The sequence below is a fragment of the Chenopodium album genome, chromosome 23 (assembly GCF_948465745.1).
Source record: "Chenopodium album chromosome 23, dcCheAlbu1.1, whole genome shotgun sequence".
NCBI lineage: Eukaryota > Viridiplantae > Streptophyta > Magnoliopsida > Caryophyllales > Amaranthaceae > Chenopodium > Chenopodium album.
The window spans coordinates 30038264-30059971 of record NC_137856.1 but is presented as its reverse complement, the minus strand read 5'-3'; the positions used below and the strand labels follow the sequence as shown (position 1 = coordinate 30059971).

General features: G+C 43.4%; 2 protein-coding genes across 2 annotated transcripts; both read right to left on the bottom strand.

The window, feature by feature from the left end:
• Positions 1-5154: 5154 nt before the first annotated feature.
• On the bottom strand, positions 5155-6162 carry LOC145607330 (uncharacterized). Its single transcript, XM_081663023.1, has 3 exons — positions 5828-6162; positions 5449-5728; positions 5155-5307 (listed from the first exon to the last, which is right to left on the bottom strand). Exons 1-3 carry the CDS (start codon positions 6160-6162, stop codon positions 5155-5157), a joined length of 768 nt encoding a protein of 255 aa, XP_081519149.1.
• Positions 6163-18475: 12313 nt separating this feature from the next.
• Positions 18476-20642, bottom strand: LOC145607328 (protein FAR-RED IMPAIRED RESPONSE 1-like). Its single transcript, XM_081663021.1, has 3 exons — positions 20587-20642; positions 19331-20491; positions 18476-18812 (listed from the first exon to the last, which is right to left on the bottom strand). The coding sequence occupies exons 1-3, from the start codon at positions 20640-20642 to the stop codon at positions 18476-18478; spliced, it is 1554 nt and encodes a 517-aa protein (XP_081519147.1).
• Positions 20643-21708: the final 1066 nt, after the last annotated feature.

Genomic DNA, 21708 nt, shown 5'->3' with positions numbered 1-21708 from the left:
ACAATATTCTTCATCTACTTTATATAGAGTTTAATACTTGATTAAACTCAAATATAAATAATGATAGAATAGACTTAACAAAATCATGAAAAGTGCTTAAAGTAGTTGAGCAAGGTATCAATTTGAACCTAAGAGAAATGTTCTAGGTGGCTCAAACGGGAAAGGTTTAGGAATATATGAGGATTGCAATAAGAAGTTAAAGGTCAAGAAATGCAAACAAGTTGCTACTTCTCAAACCTAGAACTACTTACATGCTAAAAGTTGTTATGAACAACAAATGTTTCAAATTAAATGGATGAATTCCAATTGATTAGAAACTACCTCATATAGTTGGAAGGTAAAAGAATGGAAATGTTCCAATTTAAGAATTATATTATAGAAATTGATTTAGCATATTGCTACTTCTTGGACATATGATGTCTTGTTTAGATCACTCATTGCACAATTTGGTCGAACTAAAGGAAGAAATTAGCTAAAGGAGGAATAAATCTACAAGTTTAGAAGCAAATGTTGCTACTTCACAAGTAGAATCTACAAGTTTGGAAGCAAAAGTTGCAACTTTACAAGTAGAACTAGTATTTCACCACTAATAATTGGCTAGAATTAAATAAATGTTATTCATTCTTGCCATTATCAAAACACCATTCAATGTTAGTAATGACTAAGCATCGAAGATTCAAAAACGTGGAATAAATGTTATTCTATGCTTCTTTGAGTCATAATGTGTTTTGAATTGCTAAATAGGTTTAAAGTTCTATATGATAGAAATAGTTAAACCATTTCTATATATATAAGTTGTCTCTAATATGTCAATTAATTCGAATGAAAATGAAAGTTGCATGCGGAAGATCCAAAGGGATGGACTTTCAATATCATTGGATTATGAATCCATTGATATATGTAATTATCATTCTAATTTGAAATTATGACTAAGTCACCATTTAGAGAAATGATGATGCGAACTCGAGGTCGAATACATATCGATGTAAGAAAACCGAAGGTTCAAAGACTAGAAATGGACAAAGAAACTTCATTTGTGATACGATCACTACTTGTGCTTGGTTGAAGCATAAGAGTGAAAATTTTGAAAAGTTCAAAATGTTCAGTATGAAATTCAGTATCAACTTGACAAGAAAATGATTACATTACAATATGATTGTAATTGTGAAAATTTAAGTCAAGACATGTACTTGGCAACACATTCGAAATATTGCGATATGATCGTAATAATGAGAATTTAAGCCAAGACATTGATAAACATCCAAGAGTTGTGAAAACGTTTTACATCAAATTCCAAAAGCAAACCTTGTGAAGTGTTTATGGAGGAAGCTATCAATCTATATGAGATATATTTTGATAATGGATGTAAATTACCTATCTTCCAACCATTGTTCAAGGGATATACTTTTAAGAAAAGCTACAAAACTAAACAAACTACATACGTCAAATCAAATGTAGCAAAGGCTTCATATATGATATGGATAAGAAAAGTTCTTATTAAGTCTTTCTACAAAGCAAGGAATAAAACATGTATTAAACCGTTTGATGCACGTTCGATTCCTACATAGAGCACGGGGTACTACTATACAACCATACTTAGCACAAAATGTTTGTTGCTCAAGTAGGTGCCCTTATGGAAATTGTTCCAAAAGGTCAAGTGGGAGTAGTGTAAATCTCAAAAGAGTTCGAGAAAAGCAACAAACAAACATGGTTCAAAACCTTGATTGGTTCACCCTATGCTAAATATGCCTCCTCAAAAGGCAAGTGGGAGTATAAGAATTTCGAAAGGTTCGAGAGCCTTGAAAGAGTTCAAGAAAAGTGATTTCGAAAATCTCGAAGAAATTTGAGAAGTTATCGAATAAAAGCAACAATATGAGCATGATTCACCTCATGTTACAAATGACAACGCGTGGTCTCATTATGTGTAATGGGATTAATAACCATGTGTCGAAGGTAGTACATTCCAAGTGCACATCCTCTATTGTCGTTTCTCATTGAAAACTAAACAAAGTTGTTGTATGAGTTTCAATTGTTGCATCAAACCCACAATGATGACTAGCATATGTAAAACTTAGCCAAAGAAATATGATTTCATAATGACTAAGAGTTCTAAAATATTTATTTTGGAACATCATGATTATGCAAGTAATAAAGATGATTTGACAAGTTATGACTCCAAGTGGTTTAAAACCATGAAATCTGAAATAGATTCTAAGTCTGTAAGCAAGTGTATGACACTTGAATAATTTGCTTATATTGGGTGAAACCCATTGTAAGCAAAGCAGACAAGAAAGAAAAATGTTTTCTAACTAAAGCAAAAACTTGTTAAAGGATTCAACTAATTCATAGTATGACTATGATTACGATGAAACCTTTACATGTTGCAAAGATCTATTAAAGATATTTTAGTGATTTCTACCTTATGAGATTTGGTAGATGGATATCTAAACGCTTTCTTGAAATTGTTCATGAAATAAGATTTGTATATGATACAATCAAAAGTTTGGAGATCCAATAATCCTAGGGATGCATAGAAGATCCATAATGGATTGTAGTTAGCATCAGGGAGTTAATGTTCTTAATTTTGCGAGTTAATCAAATCGTTTGATGTTCTTGTAAAATGAAGAAAAGGTCTTGTGTGTACAAGATGTATAGTGGGAGCTATGAAGTCTTCTTGGTCTAGTACAAAGAGCGATTATTTGTTGCTTGAATAGTCAAGTAATGGTTAATGCATTTTGTATGAAAATCTTGAAGAAGTAGATGAGTACATTTGGGATTCAAGATCTATATAGATAGGTCTCGAAGGATGTTTGAGTTTTGGTTAAGAAGCTTATATTGATAAGATTCTTATAAGGTTCAACATTATATTGAAAAGAGTTTCAATCCCTTGTGACATGGCACGTTGCTTAATGATTCAATACCTTGAGAAAGGATTGATGAAATTAAGACTTTGAGTGATGATCCTTATGCAATTTGCAAAGGATGCATCATGCATACCATGGACTATACTCGTCTATTTGATTTACGTGTTTTAAGAACAAGTGATGATAGATTTCAATCGAAATCCAATGTAACGTTGGAATACAAATTAGAAATTCCTAAGTTCCTTGCGAAAGGGCGAAGGAAAATTATTAGTGTATGGAGATGAAAATGATTATAAGATTTAGAAATTGCAAAATTCATGTTTATGAGAATGTCTCATGAACTCTACTTACTAAACCCCTTCCATGACCAAGGTATGAGAGTCATACTAAGGTTTTTGGATTGAAGCAAGTTATGTAATTTTAGTTGTGTATGTTTTGAGAAAGCATATTACAAAAGTAAATACATTAGCTTGCAGAACTATGTTTATCAATTGAAACAAAGTTTCAATCTTATTTAATCGTGGTTTCAAGATTAAATAAAATGTCCAAAATAATTATGAATTGATGGGCTCACTAGGTTGATGACCTTTTGAATGAAACCCCACAGGTGAACTAAATTCATATATTATTTAAGTTCCTAGTTCGGAATCATTAAACTGGACATAAATGATTTCCAATAATGGACTAGCATGTTAAGATTGATTGGATAGCGCAGTTTCATGGGCTATAGGAGCGTAGTTATGCTCGGTCAATCACATGGATATGTATGAATGATGCATGATCAAACTATAGACCTACTTTGAAGTTCAAGTATAGAGCTTCCGGATATATTAGTGGATTCCTTTGACATGAGTGGAACATTGATCTCATTCAATGATTGTTTTAACTGTGGTACATTCAAACGTCTGGCCGTAACTGGAGATTATAAAGGATGTTTCCCGGTTACTTCATGAGTTGAGTGGGAGCTTTGGTTGCCATAAGATTGGATTGAGTCTACCTATTTAATTAGGAATGTGTCTTGGCCCTTTGAAGAGGGAGAATTCAGAAAATGCATGGCCGTGCTCAAATGGATTACATTGTAACCATTTGTTTTGTAATTCTAACTCAGATTTCAAGAAAGATTTGCAGATTAATATGATCACGACATGAGATGCAATCATATTATCAAATCGACACACATTGACTTAAGGAATTTGAATATTGCGCACTTGTCTCAGACAAGTGGGAGATTGAAGGAATTATGTCTTCGATAAGTGCAATTACTAGATATATCAAGGATCACTATTATGGAGATAATAAGTTCATTCTATTGGGGCGTCATCCTCTGTTGCTAGACTATGAGAGATGATCTTTGGGCTAGTCAAATGGTCCAAAGCCCTTTAGAATGGATCCTATATTGGTCACACACAAGGGTATTGGGTTAAGCAAGTAAGAGGCCCATTAATGGGCCTCATGAGCAATTAACTAATCATTAATTGGATTGGGCTAGCATAGTTAGATTGGAATTAGGTTTTGGGCTTTTGACATGGGCTCTTATTTAGAGATGAGATCTATAAATAAGATCCATGCCTAGGGTTTGTAAGAAGCAGTCATAATTCACACACTGTGAATTTTGACATCAATGCAACCAATCCCAAAACCCTAATCCTCTCTCCAACTCACGGCCCTCATCCTCCCCTCACGTCCGTACGGCCGGCCACCCCTTGGTGGCGCGTGTGGTGGTTATCGTGGTGGTTCTTGGTTAGTATGTCTCTCCTCTCCGTTGAAGGTTGATTGAAGTGTTCAGTCACGACTAACTAGCATTAGTGGAGGTCTTAATATGTGCCTGTGGACCAAGTAGAGGAATCACGCTTGGGGTTCTTTATCTCCTTTTGTTCTTGCTCGATCGCACGTGGAATCACGCTTCAAAGGTACAATTATTTGTGCTTTATGTGTTATGCATTAGATCCTTGGATTAGGTACTGTATGAATATGATTCATGTTATTTCCGCTGCGTAGTACCTATAAACCCCTACAGGTCCCATTATGAATATGGCTAATTGGAAAGCTATTAGCGCTATTACATTTGGGCCATTTTGTAAAATGAGTAAAACGAGTTTAAATAAGAACTTATAAAGGTTGGCCCATTGAAAGACTTGGCTCAACTTCAAAAAAGGCCATATTTACAGAAATGCTTGTAAATTGAAACACAAATACAGCCCATGTTTAAACAAATGTAGTTCATAGTAGTCCAAAATGTTGAAAATTCATTATGCCCATTAATGGACACAAAGCCCATGTGGCCACCAGATTAAAACTCAAATGAATGGGTTGGAGACGACACATCAACCACACGTTTATATCGTTTTCTTTTCACGACGGTATCTCCACCATCCTTTGTTACGCGCTTCTTTTTTCCATTACTGCCATTAATGGATGTAGCAGCCTCCCTACTTTTTTTGGTCTGATATAAGAGACGACAAAATCATAAACCCCAAAATATAAGACAACAAAACCATAAACCCCAATACACACACATAACAGAAACTAAAATAAGAGCCGCTAAAATAAACATAATAAACAAAAAATTAACAAAAAAACTTACTTGATTCTTGGGAAGCACATTGGGAACTTGTCCACGTGGAACATTTTTCTTGTTAACACCCTGTTTACATTTAGGCAATTTGAAACCAGTCTCTGCCAACGACTTGTTCCTACTGCCCTTAGGCCGACCCGGTGGCCTCTTCAAAATCTTTGGATCCTTCACGGTGGTTGTTTTGTGGGACTGAAAACATACCTCCATCACCGAAGGGATATCTGATCCCGCAACCTCATGCTCTATCACGAAAGCTGATGTAGGAGTACAACCATGTTGTCTCTGTTGACTATTAAATCCAATTTCAGAAGGTGGAGGTAATTCCGAACAATCAATTAATTATTTGTTCCTAAACTTCTCCATGCTTTCCTTGACATCGTTTTTTAACTTGGCTAAATTGTTCATAACAATTTCAACAGTTGCATCATCGGCCGTAGCTGCTTCGTCAAACACGGCCTCATACTCAAACAACATCAAGTTGAACCTCTTCACTTCAATGCTTTTGGTGGGGTCATGATATGGCACTACGACCCGGACATGCTTCCTTGGTACGTCTTTCCTCCACCGATCAAGGATGTACTTCTTTGGTAAATCATTCACATAATTTTGATCAAGTACCCGAATGGAGTGCTTGCAAAGAATGCCAAATGTTTCAAACTTGCAATAGTCACATTTTACTTCTTTTGTGACACAATTAAATTTCACAGAGTACATCCTTCTCATCTCTGTCAGTTTTTCCTCGCTACTACTGTTTCGGGTAAAAATACCCTAGGCCAGTTGGCCCAATCAGAGTCCGCCACGTGTCACTGAAAGGGGCGCCACCTTGGACCAATCAGGGAACGACACGTGGCAGACAGATAAAGGGATCTGGGATTGGCGGCTTTTAGGCCCAAATCCCGAGGTCTGCAAAGCTGCACGAATATTCCCTAGGGCACGAAACCCTAGGGAGTGCACACTTTTCGAGGAGCCTATAAGTAGGAGTTGACCTCCATCATTTATGGCAACACGTGAGACTGATTACACATTACACATTGGATTACGTACATTAGATACGTGACACATCTTGACATTCAATACACTCCTTCCGAGGAATACTCAGTGATTACCAATCATTGTTAGAACTGTCACTCCCAAGAGTACAGTACACTTGAGCTCGGAATCCGAGCAGATATCCTTTACGTTCCGCACCTTACTCTTCGGAATTTGACTAACTTAAGCTTCGGAGGCGGACCACCGACCATTCGGTGCCCCGTTGTTTTGCAGGTACAGGCATCCAAGCGAGCATCCAGTCTTAGTGTTGTAACTCTCCCAAGGGACTCAAAAAACCCCGAAACATTTGGCGCCGTCTGTGGGGAGAGTACCTCTAAGATGGTCTCTTTGGAAACTGTACCAATTTCTGTAACCAATCGGCCTCCGGAAACCAATCGGCCACCGGAGACCAAACAGCTACCAGAGACCAATCGGTCCCTGGACGAAGTGTTGGTCCAGACGGACCATGATTCAGGTGACGACGGTGATGTCGAAACTTATACTGCTAGAGATGGGTCTCTCATCTCCAGGCGCATCCGCAGCAAGGAAAAGCGGGAACGCCCTCACATTCAGAATGCTCCGAGCAAACCAGCCGGACATTCAAACAAGCCGTCTGACTCTACCCATGCGGAAGGGTCAGACCCCGTAACCAGAGATGAGCTCATGAAGCTTGTGAGCACTCTCCGTGGTGAGATAAAACAACTCACCAACAAGAAGTCGGCTACTCCTGCCAAGGAGCAGTCGGCCAAAAAGTCAGCCCAGATGGGCAAGCACAAGTCGATCAGGGACCGACAGCCGACTCCTCATCCCAAGGACACGGCTCGGCCTCAGTTTGACCTTTCAAGACTCCGTTTCCCAGAAACGGTTGCAAGAAAAGCCATTCGGCATGTTCAGCCGAATGGTAACAAGAAAACATTCTCTGATGCTCGACAATACATCGAGCAGAAGAGGAATGCGCTTTCAGAGTCGGCCTCAACGTCGACTTATCACGACAGCACCCAGCATACCTCGTTGAGGTATTCACAATCTGTGTATGAGACTCCAATAAGCAGCCCCCTGGTTCAAGTTGGACCTCATGTCATCCAGCCGGCCCAGTACATGGCTCAGCCAATGTACCAAACGCTCGCTCAACCTTACATCCAGCCTGCTTTCTATGGAGGACAGGCGGCATGCGGCTATCAGCCCATGGGCTGGCAGCTCAGGCTGCAGCACCTTGGAGTCCAACCCTCTGCTTTCTCCAAGGAAATAACCGACGCCGAACAGCCGGCCAAGGTTAAAAATGTGTTGGTAGGGACCTATGATGGGACCACCAACCCCGAAGACCACCTGCTAGCATACACCCACCTCATGTATTTACAAGGGCTGGATGATGCCGCATGGTGTCGCTGCTTTCCAGCCACCCTAAAGGGCATAGCCCAACAGTGGTTCGGCAACTTGCCGGCTGGTTGCATCAATAGCTTCAAGACGCTTGCGTTCTTGTTTGTTTCCAACTTCTCTATGAACATCCCTGCCAAGAAAACAAGCCTTGATCTTGGCAATGTACAGCAGGGAGATAGGGAAGGCTTGCGTTCTTACGTCAGGCGGTTCAATCTGGTACGAATCCAGATCCATGGGCTATCTGACGAGGTCGCCTTCACAGACTTTTTCAAGGGTCTGAAGGACGGTTCTACTTTCAAGTATGAACTTGTCCGAAAACAAATCTTCACTTTGCAGGGAGCACTGCGAGAGGCGGAAGCCTATATACTAGCGACCGAACTCTGCTCCTCCAACAGGCAGTCGGACTCTAAGAAGTTCGACCGACAGAAGGACAGTCGGCCTGCTCAGCCGGCTCCCAAGCCAGAAGAGAGCAGAAAGAAAAAGCAAGTCTGGGTCGTTGATAACTCTGATCAGCCGGCCTAGAAGAAGAAGAAAGAGTGGAAACCGTATGTTCCAAGGTACGAATTCCACAAAGACTGTTGTTCCATCTTGATGGAAATAAAGGACCGGCTGACTCTTGAGAAGCCGACTCCAATGAGAGGTTCCGTTGAACATCGGAACAAAAATAAACACTGCCATTTTCATGGAGAAATCGGCCATGACACCAACGACTGTTTCAGTCTCAAGCGAGAGCTTGACCGTCTGGCCGGCAAAGGACAGCTGAAGTCCTATGTGAAGTCCAAAGTGACTTCAAAGGCGAATCAAGGGCAGTCCAAAAAGAAGGCTCCCCAGCCGACTGTTAGTACCGACACCGATGAAGAGCCGGTATATACCATAGCAGGCGGATTCGCCGGGGGTGGCCCGACCATTCGGGGCACTAAGGATCATCTGAAAAAGATGATCCATTCTGTTGAAGAGGGAGAGGCGGCAGGAACATCCGCCTTCCCCGAAGTCATCGTCACCGAGAAGGACAGAGGCAAAGTCCGTCGGCCGCATGATGACCCTGTGGTCGTTGAATGTAAAGTGGCCAACCAACTGGTTGGTCGAATCTTGATCGACACAGGCAGTTCCTCTGACCTCATCAGCCTCAAATGCTTGTCCAATCTCAAGTACAAGCCAGACAGTATGATGGAGGTTTCTCACACCCTTGTAGGGTTTGGGGGAGGACTCGTACACCCAGTCGGACGGATAGATTTGCCCATCCGGCTGGGGCAAAAGGGAAACGGTCGGCATATGACCATCCAATTCCTCGTGGTTGAAGAGCTTTCTGCCTACAATCTCATCTTTGGTCGACCCACTCTTAACGAGTGCAAGGCCGTCATCATTCCTGCTCTCATGCTCGTTAAATATGAGAGAGATGATGGCACAGTCGGTTCTCTTAACGGGGACCAAAAAACAGCCCGGGAATGCTATCTCTCGGATATCAAGCCCGCGGTCGCAGCAACCTTCCGGGGCAAACAAACAGTCGACCTTGATAATGACAGGGAAGACCAAGCGGCCCCACCGGCTGAGAAAAAGAGAAAAGTGGATCAACTGGTGGCGGTCAAAAAAGAAAGGCAATAGCAGTCACTGACTGGGGAACGACCGGATGATCTCCGTCCTCAGCCGGCTGGTGAACACATTGATATCCCCCTGGACGACGCTCGGCCAGAGCGGACTGTTAAAATAGGGACGGTTGCTTTTGCCAAGCTAGGTGACAGTTTGCACCAGCTCCTGAAAGAATTCAAAGACATCTTTGCCTTTGAAGTGGAAGAGATGCCTGGCATAAGCCCGGATCTTGCTGTCCACAAACTCGCCGTGGATCCCAAAAAGAAGCCCATTCGGCAAAAGAAGAGAAATCACGGCGAAGAAAGAAGTCAGGCGGCAGCAGCTGAAGTTCAAAAGCTGCTGAATGCTAAGTTCATTCGGCCATGCAATTTCCCTGATTGGGTGGCTAACGTTGTGTTGGTAAAAAAGCCGAATGGTACTTGGCGGATGTGTGTTGACTACACCGACCTGAACAAGGCATGTCCGAAGGATAGTTATCCATTGCCAAAAATCGACAGTCTGGTCGATTCAACAGCCGGCCATGCCCTGATGAGTTTTATGGACGCCTATTCAGGCTTCCACCAGATACCCCTGTGGAAAAAAGATCAAGAAAAGACGGCTTTTGTCACTGATCAGGGGTTGTTCTGTTATACGATGATGTCGTTTGGTTTGAAGAATGCGCCTGCTACTTTCCAGCGAATGATTAATACGGTCTTCATTAATCAGATTGGGAGAAATGTAGAAGCATACATTGACGACATGATAGTCAAATCCAAACTACAAACGGATCACCTTGCTGATCTCCGAGAAACATTCGTCACACTCAGGCGGCACAAGGTCATGCTAAATCCAAAAAAGTGTGTCTTTGGTGTTGAGTCTGGGAAGTTTCTCGGATTCCTGATTGATCAAAGGGGAATAGAGGCCAACCCTGAGAAAATACAGGCGGTCATCGACATGCAGTCGCCCCGTACTGTGAAAGGGGTTCAAAAGCTTACAGGTTGTCTGGCGGCCTTGGGGAGATTCCTCAGTCGGTCAGGCGATAAGTGTCTCTACTTTTTCCAAGCAATCAGGAAGAAGACTAATTTTGAATGGGGTGGTGATGCAGAGGCGACCTTTCAAAAGTTAAAAACTCACTTGCACTCTTTGCCGAGGCTTGTTAGCCCCTTGCCCAAAGAGACGCTCTTCATGTATCTGGCCGTCTCCGATCATGCCCTCAGCGTTGTTCTCTTAGCTGAAAGAGACGGCACTCAGCTCCCAGTCTATTTCATCAGCCATGTTCTCAAGAACGCTGAGCTTCGGTACCCCATGGTTGAAAAGTTTGGTCTTGCTCTCTACATGGCCATCAAGAAGTTAAAACCTTACTTCTTGGCACATGCGGTAGTGGTCTATACTGACCAGCCGATCAAGCGGCCTCTGACAACTTTGGAGTCTTCTGGACGAATTCTCAAATGGGCGATTGAATTGCAAGGATTGGAAATCACTTACGAACCCAGAAAAGCAATAAAGGGGCAAGCATTCGCCGATTTTATTGTGGAAATGACAAGGCCGGTTGCTCCGGATGATACTAGTCAGGTTTGGAAAGTGTATGTGGACGGGAGCTCCACTGTGAACGGCTGTGGTGCGGGGATTATCTGTCAGTCTCCTGAAGGGGACAAATATGAATATGCACTACGGTTCAAGTTCCAGGTCTCTAATAATGAGGCCGAATATGAAGCCCTGCTTGATGGCATTCGGTACTGTAAGGCAGCAGGGGCAAAGAAAATTGACGCCTGCTCAGACTCTCAATTGGTCGTACTCCAAGTCAATGGAACGTACGAGGCCACTCATCCGGCCATGATAAAATATTTGCAGGCGGTCAAAACTGAGGTTGGGACACTTGAAGAATTTACTCTAAGTCAAGTGCCCATGTCTTCCAACAATCAGGCGGATGCCCTGTCCAAACTGGCATCATCCGCCTCTTGTGAAACACCTCGGTCAGTCTTCTGGGAGGTCATGGAAAAAAGGAGTATCTCTAAGGAAGACCCCATTGGAGTTCTTGATCAAAGCTCAACCTGGATGGACAGCATCCGGACTTACCTTACAAACGGCAAGCTCCCTGACTCACCACAGGAGGCGGCTGTTTTGAAAAAACGAGCGGTTAACTTCGAGTTGCGACAAGGAGAACTCTTCAGGGCTGGTTTTCTGAGGCCTCTGTTGAAGTGTGTTACCCCTGAGAAGGGTAAGGAAGTCCTCGAAGAGTTGCATGCAGGATTCTGCGCCTCTCATATAGGGGGCAGATCCCTTGCTGCCAAAGCCAGGCGGCTTTACTTCTGGCCAACACTGGAGTCAGATGCAATGGAATTGGTGAAAAAATGCGACAAATGTCAGAAATTTGGCAAGCTCATTCATCGTCCGGCTACAGACCTGTCGGCCATCCACAGCCCAATACCCTTTGCCAAATGGGGCATGGACATTCTTGGGCCATATACAGCCGCACCAGGCGGCAAGCGCTACATATTGGTGACTGTGGACTACTTTACTAAGTGGGTAGAGGCGGAGGCGGTCAAACACATTAAGACAAAATATGTCATTTCCTTCATTTGGAAGAACATAATCACTCGTTTCGGGGTGCCCATGTCCATGGTGTTTGACAATGGTCCTCAATTTGAAACGTCTCAACTCAAGACTTGGCTGAGAGACCAAGGGATCTCCAGTTTCTTCGCATCAGTCGGCCGGCCTCAAGCAAACGGCCAGGTCGAGGCTTTTAACAAGTTGATCTCAGACGGGATTAAAAAGAAAATTGAGCGGGCTGGTGGCCTTTGGGCGGATGAATTACCACATGTCCTCTGGTCCATCAGGACGACTGCTAAAGGGGCAACTGGAGAAACACCATTTCTTATGGTATATGGTGCAGAAGCTGTCTTGCCCATTGAGCACTATGAGCCGACTCTTCGAATCATGTTGTATGACGAGGAGGTGAACTGGGAGGCCATGCGTCTAGCATTGGACTCACTACCAGAGCGTAGGGGCAATGCTGCCCTGCGCCATGAGATATACCGTCTGAGAATGACTCGGGCTTACAACAAAAGAGTACACAAGCGTCCTCTCAAAGTGGGGGACTTTGTGCTACGAAAAATGGAAGCAGTCGGTAGGGCGAATGAGCAGGGAAAGCTAACCCCAAATTGGGAAGGCCCCTACCGAATCTATGAGGAAATAAGAGACGACACCTACCGCCTGGAAGAACCAGACGGCAGGAAGCTGCCCAGAACTTGGAATGTAGACAACTTGAAAAAGTACTACTTCTAAGTACGAGTGTAAATACTCCAAATTTTGCTATCTCAAAGTTTTGTTAATGAGAATTTGCTTCCCTTTTTTCAAATTTTTATTATTCAGCACCGTTTGTACCAGCTACAGACGGCCAATATGTTTGTAAGGCGACTGTCTCAACAGCAGACGCCCCAACCGATTGAAGGACCCGATTGTTCTTAACAGTCGTTCCTACGAAATTTTATCAAGTTTATACCAACATTTACTTAATAAAGTACGAGGCCTAAGGCCAGATAAAAAGGGACCGAATGGTCACAGTCTGCTCCAACATGAGTATGACCGTCTGCTCTAACATGAGTCAGATAACCGGCGACGTCCATTTGGGTGAATTCGTCGAGGAGAAGCATCTCCCATTTGGGTGGCACATTGCTCTACTAAAACATCAAGCAACCCTACCGAATGCTAAGGCAACACTCGCAGTTGTTTGATTTAATCTAACATGAAATCTAAAAAGCATAGAGTTTCCCAACTGTTCTAGTACAAATGGAAAACGGCTACTGTTTCATGATTAGAGGCTATCGAGGCCAATGACCGGATAATAAACTAAGTTTGAAACTTAGTAGCTAAACTAACGTCCAAGTGACGTGAGGCCAATGGCCGGATATTATTATAAAAAGAGACCGAATGGTCACAATCTGCTCCAACATGAGTATGACCGTCTGCTCCGACATGAGTCAGATAACCGGTGACGCCCATTTGGGTGAATTCGTCGAGGAGAAGCATCTCCCATTTGGGTGGCACATTGCTCTACGAATATATCAAGCGGCCCTACCGAATGCTAAGACAGCACTCGCAGTCGTTTGTTTTAATCGAAAGTGAAATCTAAAAGGCCAAAATTTTCTATCTGTTCAAACACAGTTCAGAAATGGTCACTGTTTCATAAGTAGAGGCTAACTGAGGCATAAAGCCGGATGCGCCTGTTTTAGCTCAGGGGCAAAACAGGCGGAATGATTTAATAAAATGCGTTAAGTTAAATACTTGGCACTTATTTTAGGCTATTAGCCGGATGCCGCCAGATCCTTCCCTATGGGGCAAGACAGGCGGACGAATTATTTTAACGACAAAAAGTTCAGTCCCAAGACTTAGCACTTTAATCTCAATGAGGCCAATGGCCGGATGCGCCTGCTTTTGCCTACGGGGCAGAACAGGCTGGGATTTTTCCTTAGCATAACAGCTAAGTTGGAAATTTGGGTTCTGTTCGAGCCAATGGCCGAATGAACACTTATTTTTGCCAAATTCTGGATGGACGTCTGCCGCGTGGTTTGGGGCAATCACCATAGTGATTGATTGACTTAGAAACCATAAATACTCTTCTAAGTATCAATAATTTCCAAGTCAATCAATCTCATAAACCGAAACCACTCGACATCCGTCCAGGGGCAAGAACATTCGCATGGTATACAGGTTATAATACTTGGCCAAAAAACATGCAAAAATTTCAAAATTTGTCAAAGGACAAAATATGAAAAACATCATCCAAATGGCCGAATGATTCAAATTAAAATGACCAATCGCCACCAGACGATTGGTTGAAATGGTTATCTGGCAGAGCCAGAGGAATTGTCAAATTACCCGACCCCTCGGTCGGTAAAAGTACAGAAATACTCGGCACGCAGGCCGGAAAAGTAAGTACTTGGCCATTCGGCCACAGAAACAGCAAATAAAAGCTTAAGTAATCAGGGGAGAGCCTCTTTATTGGCAGCCGACCTGTTGCCCTTCGGCTGCTCTTCATCATTTTTCTCCTGCTCCTCCGCCTGATCTTCTTCCTCCTCCCCAGAGGACGACTCCCCAGAAGAGTCGGACCCAGACCCTTCAGCAGCCTCGGCCTCAGCATCAGCCTTGGAAGCTTCCTCCATCTCCTCAAGGAGGCGATCGTCGAAAGCTTTGCTAAGCTCATCAAACTTGGGCTTCCAAATCTGATAGTCCGAGTCTGGCTGAACAACCGCCCAAGTGTCCCACATGACGGTCTCGTTATCCCTGATCATTTGTTTGACCATTTCAGATCGTTCTTGCTCGGCAAGGGACTCAAACTTGACCCTCAGCTGATGCTCCTGATTTGTGAGGCGCTGTTCCAGGCGGGTCACCTTCTGCTTGGCTCTCTCGGCCTCATCCTTGGCATCCTGGAGGGGCTCGAGTTCCGCCTTGAGAGATTTGATCTCCTTCCTAAGGTTGGAGACCTGAAGGCGGGCCGAGTCCAGGTCCTTCTTCACCTGCAGATTGGCCTCCGACTGCGAATACATCATATCAAGCGTCAGAAATTCATTCTGAGCAATATCAAATTGAGCTCTATCCAAGGCAGACTCGGCCTGAGCCTTAGCAGCTTTTACCTCTTTGGACTTCTCCTTGAGGGGTCTTCCGAGCCCTTGGACGCGCAGCATGGCCTACAAAAAAGAAGCCGGATGGTTAAGAACCAGGCGAATATAAGAAAGAGGCGAATGTAAAAGTGATTCAAAGATAAGTCTATACCTCACAAAGGTTCCCTAGAATGCCATCAAGGTCTAGGGTGCCGACTCCTCTGACGGATGCTTTATCATCCGGATCAATCGCCCTCAGCATGGACTTGGCCATTTGGACTGCAGTCGGCCTCTGTACAGGAACTGCAAGAGGAAAAAGTTAGAAAAATACTCAAGTATGGATAACTTGCAGAAAAGAAAGGGAGGACAAATGGTCTTTACCGTCGCCCTCATAAATCTCCTCTTCCCCCAGAAACCTCTTCTGACCAGTAGAAGAGGCGGGCCTTTTCCCCAGAAGCCTCTCCTTACCAGAAGAGGAGGGGGGTTTTTCCCCCAGAAACCTCTTCTCACCAGCAGGGGCGTCTGAGGGCTTCTTGGGCTTATGAGCAACGTGCTTCCGGCCGCCCTTGCCGGATGCGCTCACATCACCCGCCCTAGTCTTTTGGAGCTTAGGGTCGGATGGTTTGGACGGGGATTTGGAGGAGGTACCCTGTATCATTGAAGACACAACAAAGTCAGAAAACATTCGGCACAAACTCAGCATTAATCAGATGGGTGCCAAGTATGAAAATCTCACCCCTGGGGTACCGGCTGGTTGCTGCTCTTCCACCCGTGCAGTGGTGGCTTCCACCCTGTTGAGGGCATTTGATCTGTATCTGGCAGCAGATACAGCCGGCTTCCTGGAGGCCGAGAGTTTCTCCATTGCTTTGTCTGCGAAAAAGAATCAAGTGTTAGAAACATTTGACAAGTGAAGACAAGAAAAATAAATATGGCATATCAAACAGACGGCCGACTACCTCTCGGCATCTCAGTACTTAGCCCACAAGCGGCCAAGAACGTCCCTTCCTCAAACCATTTGTACAAGGGGAGATAACATTAAGGGGTGACCTTCTTGTCCCCCTCCTCATTCGTCTTCACAGACACGGTAAACAGACCCGCATCCATGATCTCCTCCTTTGCTCGTCTAGGAAGAGCTGGCAATGCACTCCTGCCTGCTAGGAGAGGGGGATCTTTGTTCCACCTGTTATACTTTTGGTTCAGGCGGCGGTCGGCAGTTTTGACTATGTAGAACTTAGTTCTCCAGTATTTCCACTTGTTCTCTTTGCCGACAGCCATCATGTACCCCTTGCAAGTAGTCAAGGTGTACCAGCCCTCGCCACCCCTAGCAGGCGCCCTACTAAGATAATGCATGTGGGCGAATGCTTCAAAGCTCGCCTCCACTTCCAGCATCTCGCAGACGGCAACATATCCCAGAATGTTTATCCAGGAATTGGGGACAAGTTTCCAGATACCAAGTTGGTATCCATCCAAAATTCTCTCCACAGCCGGATGGAGAGGGAAGCGCAAGCCAGCCTGAAAGGCCGCCTCATAACAACCGAATGCTCGGTCTTGGTAGCTGGCCATGCTCGGCCAAGTAATAGTGTCGTCCTTATTTGGGACGCACAAAGTAAAGCCATGGCCCAGCACAACCTTGCGCCTAAACTTGCAAGGCCGTTTGCCATGGTGTTCCGCCTGCTCTGCAGAACATGATGATAGTAAGGGGCTTTCTCCAAGCGCCTGGAAGCGCTCGGCTCGGCCCAAGATTCCCCCTTCTCAACTGCCAGGGACTCCCTGGCAGCATCTATTCTTGCCCTTGCCTCCCCTGAAGAGGCGGAGGCATTATCTGAAGAAGATGACGAGGCCGACCCGTCATCAGAACTGTCATCAGAGCTAAGGGACTGCCAAATGGGGCCGGTAGGGTCCTCCCTTAGACTCTCTTTCGGCGCCTGTTCAGAAGGCCCGGCTACATAGGTTTCATCTGCCTCCTCCAGTATCCTATCACTAGGAGTACCGCTTGAAGAGGTCGAATGGTAATAAGTGGGGGTAGGAGGAAGATAAGAGGGGCTATCAGGGTGTTCTGACACCTCACTTCGAGGCACCCTCATTGAGCCGTCAAAATAAAGAGTTGAACCATCCGACGGGAAAAAAGATCCATCAGAGTTAGATAATCTTGCTGTTCTTTTTGTTCTGGCCATTGTGTCCTGCACAGACGCGAAACCAGTCGGATTCGGAGAAGTTCGCAAAGCACAGTCGCTGGCCAAGCAGTCGGCACTGCAAGTTCTAGATTCAGTCATCCCCGGTGACCGGCTGATCACTATCCTATACTGTGCCGCATGCGATTGGGAAACCATTTTTTCGAAAACAAAGAAAAAATGAAAAGTATAAGAAGAAACAGGCGTTACCTTTAGAAGAAGGGTAAGAGACGCTTGGTCGGCTGAAGACCGGTCGGACAGTGGGCCGAGTGTCGGATGCTTGAAAGATAAACACTTAGGGAATTTTGAGATTCTTAAAGTCAAAAGTCAGAGATTCTCCAAAGATTCGCAACGGTGTAAAAAATCCAGGGGGTGAAAACTTTCTATTTATAGAAGGTTTAAAAAACTCTAAACTTTCCCTCCATAGTAATTTTTTGAATCCGACCAATCGGATGCTGACACCTGTCACAGGCAGCACATGGCAAGCGCGTGTCACCTGTGAGGGGCAAATGTTTCGGGTAAAAATACCCTAGGCCAGTTGGCCCAATTAGAGTCCTCCACGTGTCACTGAAAGGGGCGCCACCTTGGACCAATCAGGGAACGACACGTGGCAGACAGATAAAGGGATCTGGGATTGGCGGCTTTTAGGCCCAAATCCCGAGGTCTGCAAAGCTGCACGAATATTCCCTAGGGCACGAAACCCTAGAGAGTGCACACTTTTCGAGGAGCCTATAAGTAGGAGTTGACCTCCATCATTTATGGCAACACGTGAGACTGATTACACATTACACATTGGATTACGTACATTAGATACGTGACACATCTTGACATTCAATACACTCCTTCCGAGGAATACTCAGTGATTACCAATCATTGTTAAAACTGTCACTCCCAAGAGTACAGTACACTTGAGCTCGGAATCCGAGCAGATATCCTTTACGTTCCGCACCTTACTCTTCGGACTTTGACTAACTTAAGCTTCGGAGGCGGACCACCGACCATTCGGTGCCCCGTTGTTTTGCAGGTACAGGCATCCAAGCGAGCATCCAGTCTTAGTGTTGTAACTCTCCCAAGGGACTCAAAAAACCCCGAAACAACTACCTTCTGGAACAATCTAGACCCTGTCTTCCATCACATACTCCCAATTAGTTTCATCTAATTGTCGATGAAAGTGATGAACAACGTACAACATTCGTGCACACTCCTGTTGCACTTCTTGAAATTTTGCATCGGTATATAGTTTTTGGAATAACTTTTCAACCCTAAAACCACTTACTAGCCTCCTCACATACTTCATCCCTTGTCATCTGTAGTTGTTTCATCTTCAACACGCTTCTCCAAAGCTTTGCAATACTGCTGTGGAAATTCAAATAGTTTGGTTTTCCTTGTAACAAAACCATCAAAAAAACTATTAATGCTTTCCACCCGTTGGGTAGTCTTCATACCTGCCCAAAAATACTCTTTCATGAAGGCTGGCACCCACATGTGTCTCTCATCGTACAAACCCTCCAACCAATCATTTCCCTCGAGGTCATACTCTTTCATTAAAGCACACCAACTACTTTCAAACTCTTCCGCCGTAAAGCTCTCGTATATGACGGCCTTCAACAGATTTTTGAAGTCGTTGTATCTGCTCAAACATTACAAATATTACTAAAACCATAACATCATTGGAATACAACAAGGGATTTTTTAAGTCGTTGTATCTATGCTCTATGTTTATTTCTTTTCCATTTTTAAATTTCAAAGGCATGTTAAATAAATCTAATCCAAAAAAATGTACTTAGATAAATTCCGTCAAATTTCAATTGTAACAAAATAAATATGTAGTTAGAAATGTAGTCTACTCCGTCAAATTTCAATTGTAACAAAATAAAAACATTTCTTTCTACTTTCTGGTTCATTTCTGTTAACAAAAACAACTGTCAGGTTACTCCTCATGAGCCTCTCATTTAAATATTATGACAAATTCAAATCTACCAAGTTTAATAATGATTTAAGTCTAACTCAACACTATAGCAAATTATGAACCTAGGAGCTCTCACAAGAGACAATACATACAACAAAGTTACCTATAGGAATAAGCAATTTATAACTAAACTAATAGACACTAAAACATAGACAAACACGTATTGCTAAACAACTTACAGCTCTAGCTTCCCAAGTTTCTCTGGCAGTTTCTTCATCATAATATGCCAAATGCACCATCTATGCCTACAACCGGGCATAACTTCAGCTAATGCTCTACGCATTGCAGGTGCTTGATCAGTGAGTATTGCCTGAGGAGCTTTGTTGTTCATGGCCAGCAACCATTGCTCAAAAACCCATATATAAGTCTCTGTGGTTTCATGAGAGACAAGAGCACATCCAAGGAGGATGGATTGGCCGTGATGGTTGACCCCCACAAAATTAGCAAATGGCAACTCGTACTCGTTAGTCAAATAAGTTGCATCAAAACACACCGCATCGCCAAAATCCTCGTAAGCAACACGACTACGAGCATCAACCCACATAACGTCTTTCAATCGACCCTCTTCATCTAACCGACTAGCATGATAAAAATTTTGGTTGTCCCGTTGCATGTATTCAAAATACCTCATCATGGCGGCAGCATCTCCACCTTGCATTTTAAGCCTCCTCTCCTTGTACACCTCATGTTGGAGGTCCTTAACACTTGACATGTTTTCAACACCCCCTTTATCCACAGCTAAGCAACCATGGATCTTTCTAACAGGAACCCCTTCCCCAAAATAATTGGCTAACCTCCTCTTCACTATAGCGGTGTAATTCTTCATACGGTATTCTTTGACTAATTTAGACAAATTAGGGTTCACCTCATGCACATGATTCAACTCAACCTTTCTAACCTCCCAAGAACCTTCTGCAGTAACACCAGCATATAACATTGCAAGGCAAAAGCATTTCTTGGACTTCCTTTTCCCACGGGCAAGCTCATCCTCACCAATTACACCATTCACAACACCTCCAGTACCACCCTCACTCATGGCCTTCGCCCGTTTGTTTGCTTCCCTTCTGGCCCTGAGGTTAGGTGGACCCCAACACTCACACCTCCATGTACATTGAAGCTTTACATTATTATCTTTCTTAGATGAAGACCACTGACACCTAGTCACCCCAAAACCTACGTGTTCAGCATACTCTTTGTAATACCTTTCAACATCTTCCCAGTTTTTGAAAATCATACCTACCTTTGGAGGCTCTAACACAAAGACACCCCTATTACTTGAATGTATGGTGTCAATTGTATGAGTAGTACCAATGGGTGATGACATGACAGCAGGCAAGTTTCTACAGAATCAGGGACCAGTGAAGTTCCACTCTGGGGAGTAATGCATTTATTTTCATCAATCGGAACCAATGGGGATGTACTAGGACTGCTGCACAACTCAGTTTGCATAAACGCAATAGAATCACTAAGTTCCCCATCAATTGCATCCATTTAATCCTACAATCACAGATTGAAAACCATAACTAACCCAGAAAAATAAAATGAAATCCACACTACAGACCAAACAACAATTGCATCCAATCAAACTTAAACACAACCACACTAAAATGGGGTGCAACATAAAACAAAAATTCAATGCAAACTCAACTCCTTTATACACCAATTCATTGTGCAATTGCAAAGGAGTGCAGGACAAAAACGAAGGCATCATCAAACAAAATTTCAATGCAAGCAAAGCAATCAAAGACATGACACACCAATTAAATGTTCTACAGTAAGAGCCATTCCTGAAAGAAGGCAATTGGATTGACCTGATAGCCAGAAACTGATGCTAGATTGAACTTAAACATTTCAAAAGATAGTTGCAGTTGTTGTGAGAGTGCAAATGAAATTTCATGCTTATCTCTTTCCATACACTTACAATGTCCACAAGCATCTCAAAACTTCTGAAAATGAGTATCCATCTTCAAGCAAAATAATACTTCCTAAGTGCAAACAAGAAACTCATATGATTTTATACACAAGAGTACAAGACAATGCTGTGTTTTGGGAAATCTTGTCATTCTATATAATGTAAGATAGCTCCACAAAAATTATTACAAAACTAAAGCATACACCAACCAAAAACAAACCAAACCAAACCAAACTCCAGCCGAAATCACAATTAATTACAGCGATTAATCAACCAAACAACCCCAAAATCAGCAATTTCAAACTTCAATCCAACAAGTACAAGCAAATATGTCCGACAAAATTTAAATAACAATAAACACTAACAATTTTGCAGCTAGCACAACAATATCAGCAATTACGCACCTTAAACAACGCCGACACTTGCCTACACCACAAGATATTCGCCGATCGTCGACCTAATAGAGACACCAGAACTACGGCTGTCGTCGAGCCCCCCTTTTTGTTTCCCCTGTCTTCGTGACTTAACCCTTCAAAACCTCAAGTTAACGACGTTAAACAAATAACTCTGCACTCCCACTTGCCAACTCACCTAGCCTCATTAAAATAACAGATTTTATTGCAAACTAATGCCATTATTTACGTT

Excerpts from the sequence above, each read along its gene's own strand:
- LOC145607330 (XM_081663023.1), bottom strand. The coding sequence starts at position 6,162 with ATGAGAAGGATGTACTCTGTGAAATTTAATTGTGTCACAAAAGAAGTA. Across the intron at positions 5,729-5,827 it reads GTTATGAACAATTTAGCCAA|TCAACAGAGACAACATGGTT; the intron begins GTTAAAAAACGA and ends TGGATTTAATAG. Across the intron at positions 5,308-5,448 it reads ATGTGCTTCCCAAGAATCAA|ACCAAAAAAAGTAGGGAGGC; the intron begins GTAAGTTTTTTT and ends CTCTTATATCAG.
- LOC145607328 (XM_081663021.1), bottom strand. The coding sequence starts at position 20,642 with ATGGATGCAATTGATGGGGAACTTAGTGATTCTATTGCGTTTATGCAA. Across the intron at positions 20,492-20,586 it reads GCGTTTATGCAAACTGAGTT|AAACTTGCCTGCTGTCATGT; the intron begins GTGCAGCAGTCC and ends CTGATTCTGTAG. Across the intron at positions 18,813-19,330 it reads AAACTTGGGAAGCTAGAGCT|ATACAACGACTTCAAAAATC; the intron begins GTAAGTTGTTTA and ends ATGTTTGAGCAG.